At 56.1% G+C, this 21694-nt stretch overlaps 1 protein-coding gene across 1 annotated transcript in view; it reads right to left on the bottom strand.

Moving 5' to 3' along the window:
• Window positions 1-21622, bottom strand: part of SMAD6 (SMAD family member 6) — a 43477-nt gene extending 21855 nt beyond the window's left edge. Inside the window, exons 1-3 of the mRNA XM_026073416.1 lie at window positions 20734-21622; window positions 17787-17843; window positions 16042-16119 (exon numbers count right to left, since the gene is read on the bottom strand). Coding sequence (XP_025929201.1) covers window positions 16042-16119; window positions 17787-17843; window positions 20734-21490 — 892 coding nt within the window. The 5' untranslated portion in view covers window positions 21491-21622. The remainder of the gene's footprint in view (window positions 1-16041; window positions 16120-17786; window positions 17844-20733) is intronic.
• Between the last annotated feature and the right edge of the window lie 72 nt (window positions 21623-21694).

Raw genomic sequence — 21694 nt, 5'->3', positions numbered from 1 at the left:
GCCGGGCTCTCAGGAGGCCACGGCCGGCTCGGTCCCCCCGTTGGCACGGCGGCGGAGAGCACGGGGCTGGCGGCGAGGAACGGCCTTCCCTGACGAGAGCCGCCAAACTCACCTGGGCTCAGGCTTCCTTACAAACCCACAAACACGTCCCCAGCTCTGCCGGCGAGTCCGAGCCAAGCTGCCGGCAGGCCTGCGTTCGGGATTGGAACAAGGGGAAAAAAACACAGCAGTTTTGACCCCAAACCAAGACAACCTCCCCCTCCAAMACCCTGGCAGTTTCAACCACCTTTTATTTTGTCTCAAAACGCAAAGCAAAACTCGGGGCTCGAGCACCGTCCTTTGGAAGCGCTGGGGGCTTCCGCGCCCTGCAAACCACCCAGCTCCCGGACTGACGGGAGACATTCCAACAGMCGTGTTCCCCAAGCGGTAAAAAGCAAAGGGCAAACGACAGCGTTTGATCCGGCAGGAACAGGCGAAGGGCAGGAGCCATCAGCGGGCGAGCGCACCTCGCTGCGGATCACGTCCGTCCGCGAGACGAACGCTCCGACATGGCACCGGCTCCGCGCGCGCACACCAGCGCAGCTCCGGGGATCTTCCCGACTGCTGCAACGCCGAGTCCGGGTGCAGGATGCTTGGCTGAGCCTCACTGCCCTCAAACGGACACCCACAACCACGACCTTACCCAAAACTGAGAGGCAGCGCGGCGCAAGCACTCGAGTCGYGTTATCTCCCCGACCCCAGCCCTGGTTTACTCCCCTCCCGCTGGACRGTACCTGGGAACGGGAGAGCTGGGAAAGACATTATTCCTGCTGGGTGTTTTAGCTACAACCCCGACYTTTCCAATCTGGGCAATTTATGCCATTCTGGGGCACTAAAGGATATATTTAAACAGGCATTTTGGTACTTAATGAAGCCCAWAGGTGTGACTTTTTACCGCTTTAACCAATTTCACTGGCAATTAAATGCTAAACTTGCTTACCTGCTTTGGAAACTTCCTCTAAAAGCCTAATACCTTCTTGGGTGTTTAAAGAGGGTGGGAAACCCGGCTTGGAAACCCAGCGCTTCTCGCCTAGGGGCTTCCCATGCTCCACACGGCAAAGCGTCCAAAGCCAGGGCTCTGCAGCGAGCACACGCGAAGAAGCTGCAGATGCAACCGAGCGCCACGTCTCAGCAAACCTCTGATCAACGCGAGCTCGCGCTGCTGCGGCGGGGAAGCGTCCCGGCCCTCCGCCGCGCGCGGGGACCCCCCAAAAACCCGCCCGCCGCCCCCAAGGGCGTCCGCTTCGCCCCGCGGCCCCGCGCAGTTACGCAGCCCAGGGGCGGGGGAGCGAAACCCCGAATATCGGACGCTGCAAAGCCATCGGACCCGGGCGCAAAGCGTTCCGAAGGCTACGCGGGCCGAGAGGGCGCCGGCGTTGCTCCGTGCCGGCCTCGGCCCCGCCGGGCCTCCGCGCGCAGCTTGCTCCTGCCTTCGCGGGGGAAACGCGCTTGCAGCGCCAGCTGTTTCTAATTGCGTGCTTTCCACAGCCGGCCTAACTGCATGGGGGGAAGAGAGCCCGCGGGGAAGGGGGAGAGGGGAGAGGATCGGGATTAAAATAATATTGTGCATAAATCTCGGCGAGAGCGAGCGAGAGGGAAAGAGCAGAGGAACAAGCGTTTTCTGCAAGGCAGCGCTGGCCCGGTGGCTATTCAAACAGCGGCTCAGCCAGGATGATCCTCTGGTGCTGTTTCGTTTGTCCTTGTTTAAACCCCAACTGATCACATCCTACAAACCCCGCGGGGCAGCCGCTGCCTTCGGCGAGATAAGCGTTCACCAGGAACGCAGCGTTCGCATTCAACACCGACAACGAGCTTCCTGCTAAGGGAAATCTTCGTTAGTACTGCGCCGTGCTCTTAAAGCGAGTCTCGTTAGCAGCCCGAGAGCCCTTCCACCAGTGCATTTCTCTCGCGGCTGCTTGTGTATTTTAAGCTGGACGATGAGGAGTTGCAGTGCACCGGTATGTGCGTGCACGCGTCAGGCTCGAACGGAAAGGGCTTCCTGCAAGGCACCGCGCAAAACCTGTCTGGTGACAGGTCTACTACAAACATGCAAAACGGCACCGCGTTAGACAGGTTCTCACGTTTTCACTTTCAAGACCAAACTACTTTTGGGGAAAAAAACTTTTCTTAAACAGTAGCTATGGTTCAACTACATCTCAGGTGGGCGGCTTCCGACCGCCACGATCGCAGCTGCGTTTTGACTGACCGACTATCCCGAAATCTCAAAATGCCATCGAAGCCACCAGCTGACTCCTTTTGCCGGCAGCCAAGGAAAGCAGGAAAGGGGCAGGGAGGGAAGGAGATTCAGGGCTGTATCGATCCCGGAGACCGAACGGAGGGTTACTGCGGGAAGCCTGAATTTGTCCCTCAGCTTCTCCGCCCCGTGCCGAACCCAGCGGCCCCCGGGGTGACGGGCTCCCTAGCTGTAACCACTCCATGGGGGCAAACCTCCAAACCGCCTCGATTTAGTATTTCGGGTTTTGCATGCAAGTCTTGTTTAGGGTAATTAAAAGCCAGCTACACCCCCCGCTGCATCTGCATACGTACACATCCGCTTGCCTACATGCAGCCCGTGCAGGAGAAGACTTAAGTGCATCCTCATGTGTGTGCTACAGAGCTGGGGGGACTTGAAGGCTAGCAGTCCTTTTCCAAGTCCCCTCCGGAGTTCAGGCACTAGCTTCCTATTAGGAACGAGCATTAGGCATCCAGTTTCCTTGACGGCTTTGAAAACCTAAGCTCAGCTTTTCCTTCCTGCAGGTTTTAACTAGGTCAATAGCTGACGCTTCCACACAAAGCAACGAACTTTCACGGACGGCATATCTCAGCATATAAAATACGAAGTGCAAGCAGCCTTTGAAGCAAACCCCTTCAAAGACAGGCGCATACCAAATCCACTGAGGTTTTTACACAAACAAATTCAGTATGGCAAGAGCAAAACTAATTTGCAAAGATCTTTAATGTTAAAAGTCTCAAATGACTGACCCTTTCAAGCACAGCTGAATTCAATCCAGCTCTAGAGATTCATATTGATGATTCGACGTGGAAAAGACTCTGGGTATTTTAAAATATATGGCCGTGATTACCTGCAAATAAAAAATGGCACTAAATTTTCTGTTTCGAAAGCAAAGAAGCTGCACAGCGTGTTCCTACTCCAAAGCCAGCGATGTGTGAGTGACATTTTTTCTAAACATACTTTTGCTGACATTTCCCTTTCATGAAAATAGCTCAACAATGGGGGGAAAAGCAACTCGCCGTGCACATAGGATCTTTACCTTACTTTGTACTTGCAAAGGAATTTCCTTGATCTCTTCTGGAGTGGAAGTTTCCACCGATCCCCAGTTTGTGTCACATGCAAACTCCCTTTAGAAAAGAGTCCCGTGGTATCGCAGAAACTGGTTTGCTCTCTTTTTTTTAAAAAAAAAAAAACAACAACACAGGGGATGGCCGTAAATCTTTCAGGAGTGGGCATAAATCAGCTGGGCTAAGGGAACACAGATGCGACGTCCTACCGATTGGGTGCAAACGACCGCCCCCCCCTCCGCGCGAGGCTTCGCCGCCTCGCACTTGAAAGGGCGGCGCGGCGTCCGCGCGTCCCGGCCGGCGGGGCTCGGCGCGGAGGTGCCTGCGGGCAGGGAGGCAGCGGCGCGCGGGGCGGAGGCTGCCCTAATGCAACGCAGCTGCCTGCGCACACACGCACACACACACACACATGCGGACACGCGCAGCCGCTCCAAACCGTTGGCACGACTTCACATGGCTGGATTCGCTCCTGCCGGGGATGCGCCAACCTGCTCGGCTGCCGACAGCGGGGACGGAGGCTTCGCCGGGGGGCGGCGCGGGATCCGGGACGGGAGCCTTCCAGCGCGGAAAACCCCTCCGTGCAAGCAGCCCCGGCGCCGACGAGAAAGGAACGAGGGTTTGCGCACAGGGAACCTCTCACCGTGCTTAAAGATGGGCCGCAGCGGAGAAGGACTTCTTCTCCCTGCCGCCACGTCCCTAGCGAAGCCGTGGTGGATCTGCCCTGTGTCCGGTTTGGAGCCCGCAGCCCGCGCGCCCGCTGCCTGGCTCCGTGGGAAAGTCCTAACGTGGGGCCCGATGCCACGGCCATCATCTGGCTCATTGGGAAACCACTTGGGACTTCAGTGGGGCTGGGATCTTCTCCCCACCCGCAGACACGGAGTTGCCGGTTTGGACAGGGCCGCTCCAGGACCAGGCACGCAGCCATCCCAGGGGCTGCGCGGTGCCCTGGCGTAACAGGCACCCACTTAACACACTATTTTTGCCTAGAAGCAGCATGTTACTCGTCACGAGTCACTGAGAAAACCCGTCTTGCACCAGCTCCCTGTGGCAGCCTAGGAGGGTCCGCACGGCTCCGCGCGCCCCTCTCGCAACTTCTCCACCTCCTTCCCGAGCCGCTTTCTCGTGCGGACGGAGCCACCCAACGCTCACGTCTTCCACGATGAAGAGCCGTGCAAAGCAGATAAACGGACCGAGCTCGGAAAACGGGGCGCGCGGCGTGTTAGCAGCCCGTCGAGGGAGATAACAGAGCCCGAGAACTTCCTCCCGCCTGCCCCTCCCGCTCCTCAGCCCAGGCTTTCTCCTTCCCGCAGGGACAAGGTGAGCACCCTCAAAGGAAAAGCAGACGGGCTCGCCTGAGTCAGGAAGGCGGGACGCTTTCTCCAAGCTTAGGCGCCCCAGGCAGCGGCGGGTCTCGAGGACGCGGAACGGGAACCCCTCAGAAACCCACGCGAGACGTCCCAGAAAGCCCCCCGACCAGCTTTCGCAAACTCTGGAGCTAACTAGAGCTGCCACCCTCGCCCAGCTCAGGCCCCAACCATAAAACAAGCTCCACAATAGCGTTATTTATTTTTTTTAAGTCACAAATTATTTCCAGCAGCAGGAGGGTGGAAGGATGCAGCGTGCTGGACCCTGCTCGCCGGCACCGAGCCAGTCTCATAAACGGTTGGCAGCCGGCAGAGCAGCGAGCCCGTTTCTATTGAAATGAGCTTGTTACTACTAATTTTTACTGGCTTCCCAGTTGATTCATAAAGTTTTGTTGTTGTTTTTTTTTTTTGTTGTTGTTTGTTTGGTTGGGTTTTGTTTTTTTTTCCAGGTCTCCGGACGCACTTCCGGAGACGCCTGGGGAAGGCCAGCCCCCCCCCGGCTCCCCACGGAGGGCTTGCTCCGTGCCCCGGCCCCCTGCGCAAGCGGGGCAACTTGTTTTCAGAGCTTCATAAAATCTTATTAGAAAGAATCCTCTCGTTTGGAAGGGCTCTAAATGAAAACCTCATGGCTCCAGCTTTGCCATCATCAACCACGTGGCAGGAAGAGCTCAGGACTGCAGTGGAGGTGGCGGACGGGCGTTTCACAGGGACAGGTCGGTCGTGAGACGTTCAGCTCCGACTTTGCGCATCTGCTCTCTCCGCCTGTAACTGGATGCACCTAAACGTTGCACCGGACGAAACCGCACAGCGCAGACCCGATTTGGGAGCCCGAGCTTTTTACTAATTAGCAGCGGCCGCTCGCTGCGAGGCTCAGCACAAGTTTACCCGTTATCTTCCATCGCTGCCTGCGCGAGTGACGAGCGCCACTTCTCGGATGGGCAAGGACGATATTCCCAAAACGATATTCCTAGCCAAAACGAAGGGCCGCAACATTTTTATTCCCTCAGAAATCCSGACACGGAGACGGTGTAGCACGCCAGACCCACAGCTCATGCCTAGCTCACTGCTTGGACTTAAACAGCGGGGAAATCCTTCCCTACTTCCCCAATTCCCCTCTGCGAGCRTTAGGCTCGGAGCACAGGGCCAGGGTAACTCAGCGTAATTCCATGGTTCCCTTTTTGCAAAAATATTGGATTATGCCGTGGCTTCTTTGGATCTTAAAAGAACGGAAAAAAATATGTGTTGCGTTCACACACGGCGCAGGTTTAGGGCAACAAACACAAAAGCCGCTGGAGGCGTCCGGGGCGCAAGGAATATATGCACCCAACGCCTCGAGAAGAGACACAAACCGTCGTTCATCCCAAAGCGACCGAAGGCAGAGCCAGGAGGGTTCGCAGTCCCAGCTGCCAACGTTTGCTTTCGCCGGCACGTGGGCGCTGCGGAGCAGGCAGGGATGCTCAGGGATCACGGAGCCTTTCAGCCGGCGGAGATGAACCAACGGAGTCATCCTCCGAACCGCGCAACCCCCTTTTCCGGCGCGGGAGCTCACAAACAGACCCTCGCGCGCGCGCCGGGCCAGGCTGCCGCCCCTTCTCCCCCGTCGGAAGGGGCTGCGCGTGCTCGGCTGCCCCGCGCCGGCAAAGGGAGGAAGCGCCGGGAGGAAGAGCAGCGCGCGCCTGCTGAGCGCGTCCATCGCCGGCGCCCGCCGCAGGTGGGAGCGAGCTGAGCACGGCGCAGCTCCGTCCGTCTCCGCCAGCCCGCAACGCGGCCCAGGCACCCAGCGGTTTTGCACCTCCAGGCAGGTGTTTACACAGCTTGTTTTTGAAGCCGCTCTTTTCACTGAATGCGTTTTTTTTTTTTATTAGTGGCACAACAACGGTGTGCATCACTATGTGTGAAAAAGTGAATAAACCAGCTGACAGTTTTTGGAAGTCCTTAACGTTCTTTGGCTTTCGGAATGGAAAAATCGTAGCAAACTAGATCTTAATAAATGGAAAGATCTGAAAAATAGCTTTTCTGCTGGCGYGTTTTCCTCCAGCTAATGGAATACGTAGATAAAGCTGACACATTTGCGTCTCAAGTCTCTCTGCAGCACTGCTGCGAGAAATCTTTCCCAGGGATCCCTGACGGGTTCTTCTTGGATGTTACTTGGATGTTGGCAGTTTTGAAGGATTTTGTTCTTCCTGAATTCCCACCGGTTAACGGCATGTCTTTCACCAAAACTGGAGCCACACCAGCACCCTGGATGCCGGAGCAACAGTCTGCATGCGGAGGGAGCACCCAGTGCGGACACGGTGCGGAAGCGGGTCTTGGCCATGGTGGTACCGGGAGATGCACCAGCAGCAGGAATCACCCTCCCAAGTCCTCCTCCGGCCGCCGAAACACAGCTAACGCAACGCAAGGGCAACCTGATCCTCCTCAGCCTGGTCTCCCAGCTTGTCTCCAAGCCCATGAACTCCAGCCCCGGCCGAGGAGGGGAGGCGGCGCTGAGCACAGCTCTTCAAAGCCGGGGCAGGGAGACATCCAACCTGCGATGGGTCCAGTCGCAACGGCAAACGGGACGCGAGGGCACTCGTGTGACTGGCCCCGGGGAGGGAAGAGCGCTGTYAGTGCTGGGTTTGTGCTGGGAAAGAGTGGACGGCGCTCGGAGAGGGACGGGAAGGAGAAGGAGAGGGGAACAGCCGCCAGCAGATCCCCCACAGTCTTCGCTGGTGTCGGAAGCCGACTTTTGAGGGTCCCCTCTTCTGAACTGACACCAGCAGAGAAAAGGCATTGCATCCTTCCTCTCTCCCGTGCGCGAGAGCGGGGCCCTGCCGGGGGTGCAGGTGCCTTTGCAAACGCAGCAGGGCCGAACCCCGTAAGCTCTGCTGCAAGGGCCCCATTWACGGTCAGAAAAAGCCTTTTGCTGCAAAAAAGCCCCCAAATTCTCTACTGATACAGCRGGCGCAGCAACGTCGCACAAGCATTTCTTTCTCTTGCACTGCGGCGAATTGCATTATTTGCATTCTGCAGCACCTTTCCTACACCGACTTTTACAACCCGAGCCATAAAACACCGAGCGCACGGAGCAGYGTGGCTCTCGGCCAAAGCGCACGCCCAGCCGGAGAGGCAGGAGCAGGGTTTAGCGCATGTGGCAATTCAGGCCTGGTCATCAAAGCTAATACTAAGTCACGAAAAAAAAAAAAAAAGACCTGGGATGTTTATTCGCCTCCAGCTAAAGGAGGAGCGCTGGCGCGGCCCCGCTGCCCCGGGGCGCTGCAGCCCGGCCCCAGCTCCGCAGCCGGCGGCATCGCCCGCGGGGTTGCAATAACYGAGCCGCTGCGCCGCTTCCCACCAAAGAAACGGCAGCTCGGGCAAGGCGGCAGCCCGTTCACGCGGCCCCGCGTCGCAGCGCCGGACACCGGCTAACCCCGCTCCCACCCCAGGAGCTGCAAAGGCCATTAAAAGCCAGCAGTCGGCCGCTCCGGGAGAGGTCAGCCAAGACAGGCATTTCCATGCAAAATGTTTTTGTACTTACAAGAAGAGCCAAGCAGAAAGCCAGCAGTTCGCCGCCTTCGAAGCCTCAACCCCAGCGCCGGCGGCTCCTCGCACCGCGCCGCGTCCCCCCCCCAGCCCTCCCCGAGCCCCCGGGGCACGCGTCCTGCAGATTATCCGCCCGTTTTCCGAGGAAAGCGACCGCAGGGAAGAGGCTCCCGTGGGGGGGGGGGGGGGAACTTTGCAACGGGGGCTGCACGGGCGGGCGAAAGCCAAGAGCCGAAGCGCCGGGGGTCCCGGCGGGGACGCGCGTCGGCGCGGCCGCCTCTCCGCTCGCCGGCACCCCAAAGCGCTCGGGGAGGACAAGGCGGCGAGGCTGCCTCGCCAGCGAACCCAGCGCGCGGCTCCAGCGACGCGCGGCGCTTCAAAGCCCGCGGCAGCGCCGCCAGCAGCACTAAAGGGACCTACTTTTCGGCTGCTCAACAGCAAAGCAAAATCCGCACAAATAAGCAGTGTTCCAGCGAGGCAGGTTTAACCATCAGCAGCTCTGCGGGACCGGGGATGTTTTTTCTGAAGCCTTTTTTTTTTTTTTTTCCTCCCCCTTTCCAGTTTGTCTTGGGGTATTTTTTTTTTTTCCTTTCTCGCTAAAACACGTCTCCAGCTCGCGCGCCGCACGCCCCTTCCAGATTTGAGCATCCTCCAGAGGTAAAATGCTGAGTTAGGTCCTGGCCTCCAGGAAAGGAGGTGCCTTTGATGAATACCAAATCTACAGACTTCAATCGGATCGGCGAGCGCCACAGATTTAATAAGTTATTTCCGTGGAAAACCTTAGTAACTCAGTTATGAATCAAGCCTATAAACACCTCTCACTCATCAAAGTGCCACAAAAAAATCTATTACTGTAACTCTGAATACTAGCCTCTCTCTACAGGTTCCTATAAGGAGCCAAAATTCCTCCTTCAAAACATTCACCATTTTCAAAGGTCATAAATACACTATGTCCAGTATTCAGCAAGTCCATTTAAAAAGCAAAACACACGCACAGAGAAAAAGTGAAGTTCAAACAAAGACGCACCATCAGATATGCACTGTTTAAAAGACACAACCGGAGTTACATCAAAAGAGCTTTTACTACCTAGAAAGCCATATCCAACTCCTAATAGGGTGCAAGAATGCAATGTTTTGGCTACAAAGATTAAACTAATTTACTTTTAAGTAACTTGCTTACTTCCTGATGTTTCTTTTTTTAAGTGTGATGCTTAGGTGCTTGGAGAAGTGAGGGATGTGATTATTCTGTGATTCAAGGCCAAACATCATAACTACTCAATGAACCACAGACAAAAACATATTTTATCTGGGTGTTGTACTCACTCCAAGAACTTCTCTGCTGAAAACATCCCGGCTAACTGCTAAAAGCCATCCCGGTTCCAGGTAAAGGGAGGAGGAGAAAGGGCAACTGTCTCTCCTTTTCTGCAGAAACGTACAGTGAGACTCAGTGTATTGCCTAAAAGGAAATGGCAGCCCCCAAATACTGCTCAGCTTATTACCTTGCAGGTAAGTAATTTCTGCAGAAGGAAAACATCTTCCTGAGGCTTTTTGTTTCTGTCCGTCTCCGGAGCTCGCAGGCAGCAGCGCTGCAGCACTCGCACACAGCTTGCTTTCAGGTCTCCTTTGGGAACTAGGTGCAGGATGCCCCAGTCTGCAAAGCGTCCGGCTTTGCAAAGCATCCAGCATTACACAGCAACGTTTACTTCACTACGTCCTACCCGGCTCCACCGCTGCAAACGCCATTTGCGTCCAGGGGAGCTGCGCGCACGTGCACCAGTGCAGAAGCATCGCCCGCAAAGGAGCCGTAACCCCTGCACGAGGCACTGGGCCAAGTATCGATAAGACACCAACCTTCTTCCAACAGGGCTGCAACACGCAGCCCGTGTTACTCTGGGCAAGCGAGTCYAGCTCTCTGCCAGCCAGGTTTGCTTTATTTTTTTTATTTTTATTTCCTTCTTCTGGAATAGGGGCAGATGTGACTGTCCGCATTTTTCAAGTGCTCCGAGACCTGTGTTGGAGCAGGTTAAAGCAGTAGCAGCAGCCGTTATAGCGATGGAACAGAAAGACGCTCTTGCATGTTAAGTAAGGGCAGTAAAGGACGGGGATTAGGGCGATTTCAACTCCATTCGCCGCTGCGCAGCGGGAGCCCCGTTTCACCCCGGGCAAGTGGCTCCCTGGCTCCCCGTATGAGGAAACCAGCAATAAAAGGGAATCCTTCCCCGTTTCATCAGCGGGGATGAACAACCTCCCCGAAAGCGCAGCTGCCTCAGCTGAAGATGCTCCTCAGGGCAGGCCGGTGTCTGCTGCCCACCTGCGAAGCCGGGGACGCCGCCAGCACGCAGCGGGGCTCCCGGCCCCCCGCCACCAAGGCCAAGGGGTGCGAGAACACGTCGCAAAACCTCTCTATCGCTCACCAGCCAGGGACGTGTCTCCGTTTCCCAGCCCAGAAGATACCTTCGACCTTGGCTGGTGACGTTCCCTTGCCGCACAGGAGCTGGCAAGGCTGAGAACAAGCTTTATTTTCCAGCTCAGGAGACCTTCGGAGCAAAGAGTCGTTCCATCACACACAAGCACCTTTTCCCATCTACAGCAAATTCCCCAGCAGTCCCTTACCCTTCCTGAAATTAATTGTGCCTCCCCAAGTCACCAACCTGGCTCAACTCCGAATTAATTTCAAGGCCCACCGGCTTGTATTTCAGGCTCATAACCCAGTAGGATATTTTTATGAAYAGGTGTCGCTCGCCTTAGAAACCCTTCTACAGCTGCAGATCCACTGCCGAAATCTCACCCTCGCTCCGGAGGCCCCCGCACCACAGGGTCTCCTCTCCTACCTCCGCAAACGGGAGCTGGGGTGCAGCCATCAACACAAAAGCCCCAATCATCACTACGGCGTGATCCTCTGCACGCTTGGCATCATCTGCAAGCTCTAGGTCGTCTGCAAGCTCTAGGTCGTCTGCAAGCTCTAGGTCGTCTGCAAGCCTGGCACCACCTGCAAGCCTGGCATCGGCAAACTCCTGCAGAGCCCAGTCCCAAGGTTAATCTTTTTGGTGGTCCGATATGAGTTGTGTGGCAGTGTATTAACGTAGTGACAACCGTGCACAGGAAACGTCTCCTGCAGCCTTCATCTAGGGTGCTTTTTCCTCACTTGCTACATCATACCAGTCAAGGCTATATTTGCCAAGCGTGCATGCTCTCGGCAACGTCTTCTGCTGCACATTAACGCAGGCAGAGTGCTCTATGCTGCATCGCGTTCCTTATTGATGAAGCACCAGCACGAACAGTCTTTGAACACAACTAGAAGCCCACCAGGCTGCCAAATCAATAGCACTCTGCTTTTCCATTGCTCAAAAGAAAAAATTGTTTTAATTCCAAGACGTGTTACCTGAGCTACCCACTGGGGCCAGGCCAAACCTAAACCCCAACTGCACCCCTTGGGTAAAGCTACAGGCTCCGCCGTACTTAACGCCAACACAGAAACGCTTTCGACACTTGCTGCAGAGTAAAACACACACCTGCGTTTCCCTGAAAGGGGCAAGTCCAGAAAGACGGCGGATGCCCCTCGCAGAATTTCCCTAACTTTCCTTCCGGGGATTAATTCAGCGATTCACCCGGCAGTTTGCAAAGCCAGCTCTGATGTCGGCTCCGCACAGGGCTCGAAGTCTCGCGTTCACAAAAGCACAGCGAAGGTGCGCTGTGGTTTGGAGGCTCTTTTCGCAGCGGTCGGGAGCGATATTGCGCAGTCATGCTCCGCGATCCGGAGTCGAACGTTCAGGGCCCTATACGGGCCACGTGGGGAAAACCTTCCCAAGGAGCAACAAATTCCTCTCTAAAGCAAATTGGAAAATAGATGCGCTTTATTTCCCGTTGGCAAACTCAAGCTATGGAGGAAAAATGTTTAATATAAAAACATCTGACAAAGCACCTCCAGGATGTATTTTTTTGCATCAAAGAAGTAGCTCTTGGCAATGGCTACGCTGCTCCGACAAGAAAACGCTTTGGCCAAACCCTGATTGTTATAGACTGCTCGGAGTAAGACACGCCAGCTAACTTAAAGCTAAATAGGAAAGAAAAGGGAAACCAAAACCATTACTGGCCCAAATAAACATCTGTCTGTGATTAAACTGGATGCACAGATACGCTCTGCTCCTTCCTTAAAACGAATTTTTGTTTTCTTTAAAAGGACGAGCAGGGGGGGAAGAAAAAAAGGAAGGGAAGGTCCCGTAAGCCACTGCACCAGCCCGGGCTGCGGAGGGCAGCGCGCGGGCACCAGCCGGGGCCGGCAGCCGGCTTGGGTGCTGCCGGGGCGCCGGCATCGCGGAGCTGCACCCGCACCRAGCCGCCCACCCCCGTTAGGGGAAAAACAGCAGGTTTTCTCTTAACAGGTAATTTCACAATCTCTCCCCGAATCTGGAAAGGGGAATGTTTGCCCAGTTTCCACACATATCCGCCTTACATATTTATAGGCTTTTTTTTTTTTTTTCCTATTCCTAACACAGAAGATCTTCATAAATTTCCTTGTTAGCATAAATCTTTGCAGTCTGTTATTTCTGGGGGGAGAGGAAGAGAGACGTTCACTTTCTCCGTGCAGTGGGTTTGAAAATATGCTTCCTTAAGTTCATCCTAAATACTGCTGGAAGCAGGAAAAAAAAAAAAAAAAAAAAAAAAAAAAAAAGAAAAAATCCAGCCCTTGCTCTGCAACCGTGGCATTGCTTCAGCCCGGCTGAGTCACGGCTCGGACGTCCGGGCGTCCTCCCTCCTCGTCCCTCCCCAGCGCGGGACGTCCCAGGTCCCACCGCCACCGCGAGCAGCAGCTCCGGCTCCCCGGGCTCCGGAAAACCCAATTCGCATTAATTCGCTGGCCCGCTCAGCCTCTCTGCTCCTCTTCCTTCTGCTAGTTCAGAGTTAGCCTGCGCTCTCTTCGGAGAGAATAATGCGGAATAAATCATCTGGCAGCCCTCGTGTCTGCACGTGAGCCCTCCGTTTTTCCAGATTTCGTCACAGCTGCTGGGAGCAGACTCCCGCTTGCGCCCTGACTTCGGCTGCATCCTTTCCGCAGACCGTTTCCCACCGCTCCGACGCTGCAAGAGGAACTTTTCAGCGCTGCAGCAAACCGCCGCGGCACGACTCCTCGTTTCAGGGCAGCCTCCTAACTCCGCACGAGCTCGTCACATCTGCCGGGCTGAAACTCTTCGAGAGGTCTAGCATGCGGGAAGGGAATTCACGCCAAAATCCCCAGCGATGCTTCCGGAAAACCGCGAGCAGCGCCTGCGGGGCCCCCTGCAAAGCCCCTTACCGCTGCTGCAAAACCCCCTGGGCAGCCGAGTCCGGAGGGAGACCCGCTCCAGACCTGCCCCGGCCACCGGGGGCGGTGGGATTCGGCGKCGAGTCCCGCAGCGTCACCACCGTTTGCGCCCCGGGCCGCGGTCAGGGAGCTTCATCCCGTGCAGCCCGCGGGAGAAGCCACCGCCGCCGCGAACGTCGCCGCTCGTATTCCCTTATCCCTACAAACGTGCCGCCGCCGAGGCACGGGCTCGAGCGCTCGTCCCGGTGCTGCCGGGCTTTGCCCTTGGGCCGGTACTTGCCCCCGCTCCCAGGGGGACCACGCTCGTCGCTCCCTGCACATCACTTCAAGGCTGTCCCTCCTTCCCGCCCCGGCTCGTCCCGCGGAGCRCGGCCCGGCTCGCAGCGGGACGCACGGCAGCCAGCAGCGACCCGACGGGAGGGAGAAGATGCAGCCGCTCGTCACCTTTCCCTAGGTCTAAGCGTGCTGCCGCGTGAACCAAGCAGCTAGAAACTCTGGGATCAAGCACGYGTCCGTGCCTTTTCCCAGCAACCCCGAGCTGTCCCAGCTATTGGGTTTTCCTGAGAAATCAAGAGCATCTCCCACCAGATCACGTCCGCTCCCGCAGCCCGCTTTCTACGGGAACGTTACAGCTGGACACAAGGTTGTCCTTGGAGAAAAGGCTCCATTTCACCACCAAAGCGTTTTGAACCTCCAATGAGAAGAGTTTGGGGCATCACCTACCGGCCTCGTTCATCACACGGGAGCTAGCGCTTGCACGACTGTTAACAACCTGCACCACGCACTAGCTAAAGTCTGTTTGTGAGCTCTTGAGGGAACCTTTGCCGCAAAGAAGAAGGGACGTTTGCTTGTAGGTGCACGCTTCCCAGCTAGCACGAAGTGYTGTTACTCATTTGTTATTTTTATAGTGAGCTTTTTAATTCATTCAAGACTTTTTCATATTTTAAGAGCAATGTTACAGGCATGAAAAGGTYTACTTCAAAAAGAGGGGTTTTTTTTATTATTTTTATACATATGACAGAGATAATCTTTTGACTTCATGAGAAAACTTCCTGTTTAGAAGTTCATCACGTAAACGAGTAACAGTAAAAGAATGGTTCTCTTTGTTATCCAAAACTGAATTTTCTGGTTTTAGTAGGAAAAGCCTTTTTGATGATCAAAGCTGAAGCAATAAATAGCAGTGGCTTGATGCTAGATCCAAAACGTACTTATTTTTGGAACGGGAGTTAAATGCACATTTAGTTCCTTCGGTACGCACACAAGGAAAGGCAGGGAAGACCACGTGCTTTATGTATCGTTTAGCCAGGCCTATGCTTCACGCAGACCTATTAAAAAGCTGAAACGGAGAATAAACAAACTAAAATGCGGCAGACAGACTATATTCTAACGCTGGGCTTTTTTCTCCTCTTTTAAACTTTCCAGTGATGACAAGTATGGGTTAACTTCAGTGAAGCTCTTATCCTCTTTCCGCAATCATGAGCACTGGGGAAAAATAAATCACGCAGCCCCAGACTCTTATTAAAAGTTACACCATTTGAAACGACACAGGGGGAGAGGAGGTATCCGATTTCAGCACAATCTCGGTCACATGTTATCATTACATTGTTCAAGTAAAAGTTAAAATCTCTCCTCTACTCCAGCAAATCCAGCAGATGTCCTATAAAGAACTCAGCTGTGATAGAAGCTAAACCATTACATCCTTAGGAGCCCGGGTTTTAAAACTCTGCTGCTATAATTAATGGCTATTATCAGGTTACAATAAAAGCCACGGGCATGGGGAGCATTGCAGACACGTATCCAGCACGAGGAATGTTTGTCAGGAATTGCAAACACATATTTATTACCGCACGGCTCCGGCTGATCCAGCTCCGCGCTATCAATTGTTCCCCTGCTCCGGCCACTTGGCAGCACAACAAAAGCAGCGGCGCGGGGCACGCCGGAGCGGAGCGGAGCAGAGCGGAGCGGCGCGGGACGCCGCGGCAAAGCCTTAAGGGGGAACGGCGGGGAGAAGCTCCCGGAGGGAAACGCTCCCCGGGAGAGGGGCGGCGCGGTGCTTAACCGCCCCCCGAAAACACTGCACGGTTTGGATCTGCTCGAACGCCCTGCGGAAGTCGCAGGTCTGACAAAAGCGGGAATGTGCTCCCGGATGCCGGAGCACGCACCGCGGTGCTGCAAGGTGGCCGCCGGCACAAGCACGCCGGGACGCCGTCGGGATGCACGGCGAGACCGAGGACACAACGCCGCTGCGGCGGCCGAAACGCCTCCGTCCGCCTTGCACAAGAAGGGGCCCGGCAGCCTCCCGCGCCGCCGGGCTTCTCCCAGCGCGGCCGCGCCGTTAACAGCATCTCATCAGAGCGCGCGGGGCGCTGAAGCCTCGGTTGGAACAAGCAGCTCGAATAGCTGCTCTTTTTTCTCCTAGCTACACCGAGAATATAAATACGGACGAGCGCGGCGACCCCGCTTTCCCGTCGGCTCCCGCGCCAGCCCGCGGTGAAGGCGCGAGCCTCGGCCAACCTGAGAAGTCTCCGGGCGCGACGTTTGGCGAGTTGGTGGCCTCCGTTTCAGTGTAAGACAACGTGGAATCGGATAGATCTGCGGAGAACAAAGAGCAGAAGGCAGGCGGTGAGTCCCGAGCCCCGGCGGCTCTCCCGCCGCGCTCCGCCTGCCCCCGGCGTCCGCAACGGAACGCGAGCTGGCAGCCGGGCCAGAAAGCACCGGTTCACTTCCCACCTCTGACATGCAAATGAAAAGTTTCAATTGCTTCGACCACAGAAATAACTGCAGCTAAGTTGATCAAACAAGTAGGAACTTGGTGCTTACTGGATAAGGTTACATTAAGCCTCTAAACAATTCATAGTTACTATACTTAATTATCACCATTAAAATTCTTGAAGCTGTTTATTCTTGCTTCCTTCCTTCCTTCCTCTTTGCTGAAGCGAAGGAAACTTTGTTTTAACAAGTTAAAGAGTCTTTGTTATTCTCTCTTGCTTACACCCCTCTAATTAAGCACTCAACTGTTTGCTCACAGATTAACTATTATTTTTCCAATCAAACAAGCCAATGAAGCAAATTTCAGTCCCTGGCTGTTGTCTTAATAAAATCACATGTCACTCGCTATCTTCTCTCCCTGCAGCACAAGCAGTTTCTAAAGGGAATTAGCTTGGAAGGGGGAGAGCAGGGAGGGATGCCTGTTGGGTTTTTTTTTTTTCCACTTCTAACAAAAAAAGAAAGAAAAAAAAACACAACCGGCAAATTTATTTTCCAAGACACTGGAAAACAGCCCTGTGCCACAGCCCACCGCTCCGGAGGCGTGCCSTGGCGCTGCTGCCGGCCGGCCGGCACGGCTGCTTGGCCAACGCGGCGGCGCGTCTCGCCTCCCGCCGCCCCGGGCGCTGGGAAATTAAAGCAGCCCTCCTTGCTCGCTARCGAGTTTGCAAATCAGGACCGCTGACCGAGGGATAAATCGGGGCATTGCACACTCGTGATGGGGGCAAAAGCTGCTCCGCTTCTACCAAGAACCACGTGGGCGGCATCAGATCCCGTCCTTCCCAGGGGCTTTTCTTCCCATTCCCTTGGGTAAGAAGTGGCCACCAAGAAAGGAAGTGTCCAGAGAAGGCAGCTTAAACCTTTCTCTGGGAAAATACACACTTGGGAAGAGGTCCCACATTGCACTTGGCCCGTTTCTCCAGCAGGCTACATTTGATGCCTACCCTGCCTATCCAAGCTGCCCTCCACATTTTCTTTCTAGCTGCAATAATTCACAAGGAAGAGTGAAACGCCATTCAAAAATTATACAGCACCGAGTTTGAAAGAGTTCAGGTTTCATCTTAATAAATGCAATGAGAGCAATGGCTGGATCTTCTGTGGCGCTGCACAGCCAGGCATCGCCGAGTGCCGTATGAAAACGGCACCCGGGAGCCGCGGCTCCCCCCTTCCCGCCTGTCATCCAGCAGATTACACAYGCAGACAAAACATTACGTCCTCATAACCTTTCATTACGCCTTCATTAAAAATAGCGCTTCATATTATTTTGGAAAATATGCATGTGTCTACATGGTAATTTGGTATGATACACTGACATTCATTTGCTTCTTAAAACTTGTCAGCTGATGCTTGCTCAGGAATAACGAGCAGCCATAAAATCCCTACTTGTTGGCTTTTGCCTAACACGCCACGTAGAAACATCTTCAGCATAACCAAAGCCATGACCGCGCCATGAAAGCAAGCTACGGTGAGATCAAAAGAGAGAAAACACATACCCAGTGGCTTTTGCTCGTCATTAGGAGACAGCCGAGAATAAGGAGGCGGTGGAGACTCTGGAAAAGACAAAGCTTTGTATTAGTGCTGTATCAGGTTTATAAGGCAAAACCCTCAYGCTTTCTCCTTCAGGTGAAGAACCCTTCCAAGGTTACAGACCCCACGTTTGCACAACAAAGAAAACCCACTTGCAAATAACTCTAGACCAAGACTTTTTCAAATCTTTGAAGATTTGGCGTTCGGCCGCAGCCCTCCAAAGGAGGGCCTGGCTACTGCAAATGCTACGTACCTCCCCTACAGAAAAACACGTGCCCTGTAAAGCACCCCCGCTTCGGCAAAACTGTATGCCGCTCGTGAACAGTTCTGCCTTCGGCGCCTGCTTCCACGCTGAAGACTGTCAAACGCATGCGGGAACCCAGCAAGAACTCCCTGAACACGGTGCAAAGGCGCAGGGGGGCTCAAAGACACCCCTTCCTCGGGCCACAAAGCCAACGCTTTGGCCACGCTGGCTTCAGCCAACGAGCCCACGGAAGCAGCCGCGAGCCGTCCCGGCAGCCGCGCGGGTACCAGGGATGCTCAGCGGCAACGGGCTCCTCCAAGCCCAGCACCCTCCTGCACCGCTTCCCAGCCACGACTCGCTCTGATCTCAGCTCAGCAAAGCTCCTAAGCACACGCTTGGCTTTAAGCAGAAGCATATTAGCAGTCATGTGCTTAAAGCTAAGCACGTCCTTAAAAGTGCTCTGCTGAATCAGGACACCTAAACGGCTCTCGCTGTGCTTATGAGAGTAAAGGGCATGCAAAAAGCTCAGGGCTGCTGAAGAAGGGCCTCCATCGCCTTCTCGGACAGGTCAGAGGGTGTTTTTTTCCCTAAATTATTACAATGATTTTCTTTCAGAGTTATAACTTGCTAAAATTGAGAGTTAAATGCGACTGGCTGGGTTGGATCATGGCACCGGCATTCAGGAGATGCTCCCCTGACTTCAGTGGGAAGTTGTACTTAAAGTTCAGGGCTGTAATATTGACTCCAGATTACTGAAACTACCATGTGCTCTTCAATTTCCCACACCGACCTGAAAACAAGTTATTTAATATAACAACTGCAGCTCAGTTTGGGTTATTCTTTTAAAAATGACCTTAGCATTCTCTGCGTGATGGTTTTGGTATGGCCTGCAGTTATTTATTGCTTCTGAGCAAGGAAAGGTTCCTCATCTCCAAACATGCATCAGAAATCCCAGCAGAGCAAGGGACCAGCGCCCCGGTGCCCTGCTCCCGCGCACGCAGCATCGCAGGCGGGACRGTTTTCTCACAGGGACTTAAGAGCCTCAAAGGAAAAAACAAAACGCTGCCAGTGCCCTAGACTGCATCTCGTGGCCTGCTGCTCCCGTGCCCGCGTCAGACCTGCTGGCACAGAGGACTYCGTCGAAGCACAGCCGCATTTTCACACCACGCTGCTAAGCCAAAGCAAATTTGGTGACAAATGCACGTGCGTGTGGCTACACGCACACGTGCCCCAAGCCTGGAGGGACCCTGCAGGAAGCCAGAGAGCCACACGGGCATCGAGGCCAGCCCCGGCTCTCCCTGCTCTCCTTCCCCGCCGCCGGAGGAGCCGGAGCGGGTGCCGCCCTGGCACCAACCCGCCAGCAAAACGCCAAAGGGCCACCCTGATAAAAGCCCTGCTCCCACGCTTGACCTGCTCCCTACCCAGGATTTTAAGCCGTGCACCGCTGGAAAAATCTATCACTGCAGGAAAGCAACCTGAAAACTTTCACAGATGTAGCTGTTCCTAAAATAAATTCACATCTACTTTAATTTTAAAGAAAAAGCTACTCCGAGCATGCAGGAATTGAAAGCAGGGCACTGGTGCTGCACGCAGAATACAGAAGTTTCTTTCAAGTAACTGATGCAAAGCTGGGCGGGATTTCAGATTGCAAAACAAATAAAATCAAAGCTCTTGCCAAGAAGGGGATCATTAACATGATTTTTGATATCCTCCAGGATTTTCAGTTGATTAAAGCAAAAAAACAAAAAAGGAAAGGAAAGAAAAACCCCAGAAGCACACGAGCTCCAGCTCCTTCCACTTCCAAAAAAGTCGCGAATTTCCCCTCGGAGAGGGTTCCCCCCCCTGCCGCCTCCCCCGCGGGGTCCCCGCGCCGGGGGCAGCCGCGCTGCGGGCCGCGGCGCTGCGCGGGGCTCCGCGGGGTCCCTGCGGCTTTAAGAGCGGCCGCGGTAATTGCCCGGCTCCCCAGCCGCTCCGATAAACAGCGAGCCAGGCTGGCGCCAGCAGTATGCAAACTGCATATTAGCACCGCTTCTGCACCTAAATAGCAAGGGGGACCTCCGCAGGAAAACAAAAACAACAAAAAAAAGGAAAAGGGCAAAAAAAAAATGCGGGGGGGGGTTAAACGCAACCGGAGTCATCCCAGCTCGGGGGTAACACCGCGCCGGGGCTGGGTCCAAGCCCCTTTCTTTTGCCCCCGCGTTTTTCCCGCGGGGGCAGCGCCGGGCGGGGGGAGCAGCCCCTGGACGGCGCCGGGCCAAGCGGGGGGGGGCGCGACGGGGGGGGTCCCGCGGCTCCGGGCCTGGCTGCTGCTGCTCCGCCGAGCCACGCCGCGGGGCAGCGGCTCTGAGAACCGCCCCGCTCATTGCACTGATGGCTGCAAGGGCTGAGCCGGGGCAGAGCACCAGGAGAGGCCCACAAGGAGGGCAGCGCCAAGCGAGGGGAGCAGGCCCTGCCCCGCCGCCGCCCCCTCGGGCCGAGCAGCCGCGACCCCCGGGGCTCCTGCCTCGCTCCTCTAAAAAAACTCCACGCAACCCCGCAGCTCCCGGACGGGCCCGACGCCCCAAAGCCCCGACGTGGGGGCGCGGGTGCTGCACCCCCCCCCCCCTCCCAGCGCCCCGGGGGTGCGGGCTCAGCCCGCGGGGCCGTCGGGGGGCGGCGGCGCTCCTTACCTGGCCCACAGAGCCTGCTGAAGTGGTAGGGGTTGCAGCAGACCGTGGGGCCGTCGGCGACGCCGAAGCTCTGGCACTCGCAGAGGGGCTTGAGCTCGGCGGGGTGCTGCAGGTCGGGCCAGCGGAAGAGCTTGCCCAGGAGCAGGTGCGGCGGCGCGGCCTGGCCCCCCAGGCGCACCTCGGTGCGGGCCACGAGCACGCAGCCGCTGGGCATGCCGCCGCGGGACTCCACCGCCTCCAGCAGGCTGTCGAGCGAGCGCTCCTTGAGCCGCTTCAGCAGCGAGTAGGTGACCGACTTGAGCTCCTGCTCCAGCAGCAGCAGCCGCGACCGCGCCTCGCGGCCGCGCCGCTCCGGGGAGCCGCCGTCGGGGCCGCGGGCGGAGGCGCCGTCGGGCGCGGCGGCGCCTCCGCCCGGCTCGCGCTCCTTGAAGAGGCAGCAGGTCACCGCCCGGCAGTCGCTCTCCTGCGCCCACCAGGGGCCCGCGCCGTCGGGCGGGGCGCGGAGCCGCTCCGCCATGGGGTCTCCGCGGCGCGGCCCGCCGGGCGCCCCGGCGCACAGCTCCTCCGCCTCCCGCAGCAGGCTGCGCGTTACGGCGCGCAGCTCCGCCGAGGGGTTTTTCTCCGGGGTCTTGCAGCAGCTGCCGGGGGCTCCGCGGTCGTGGCTGCTCCGGGCGCTCCCATCTCCGCCTTCCCTGTCCGCGATGACACGGCTTCTCCAAAGTCGCCGCACAAGACCTGAGCGTTTGGACCTGAACATACGATACGCGGGCAGCTCTGTAACGTCGGCGTGGGTCTTTCGCCTTCTCTCCCGCGGGCCTCCTCCTTCTTCGGCCGGCTCAACCCCGTCCGCTTTTATTTCATGGCAGCTCCGTCGCCGTCGCGAGCTCCCCGGCGGCCCGAGCGCACGAAGCGGCGGCTCCCTGCAGCGCCGTGCCCAAGCCCTGCGCAGCGGCTCGCCGAC

The sequence above is a fragment of the Apteryx rowi genome, unplaced genomic scaffold (genome assembly GCF_003343035.1).
Source record: "Apteryx rowi isolate R43461 unplaced genomic scaffold, aptRow1 scaffold_11, whole genome shotgun sequence".
Taxonomy (NCBI): domain Eukaryota; kingdom Metazoa; phylum Chordata; class Aves; order Apterygiformes; family Apterygidae; genus Apteryx; species Apteryx rowi.
Note: the sequence above shows the minus strand (reverse complement) of the source record. Positions and strands in the feature narration are given on the sequence as shown.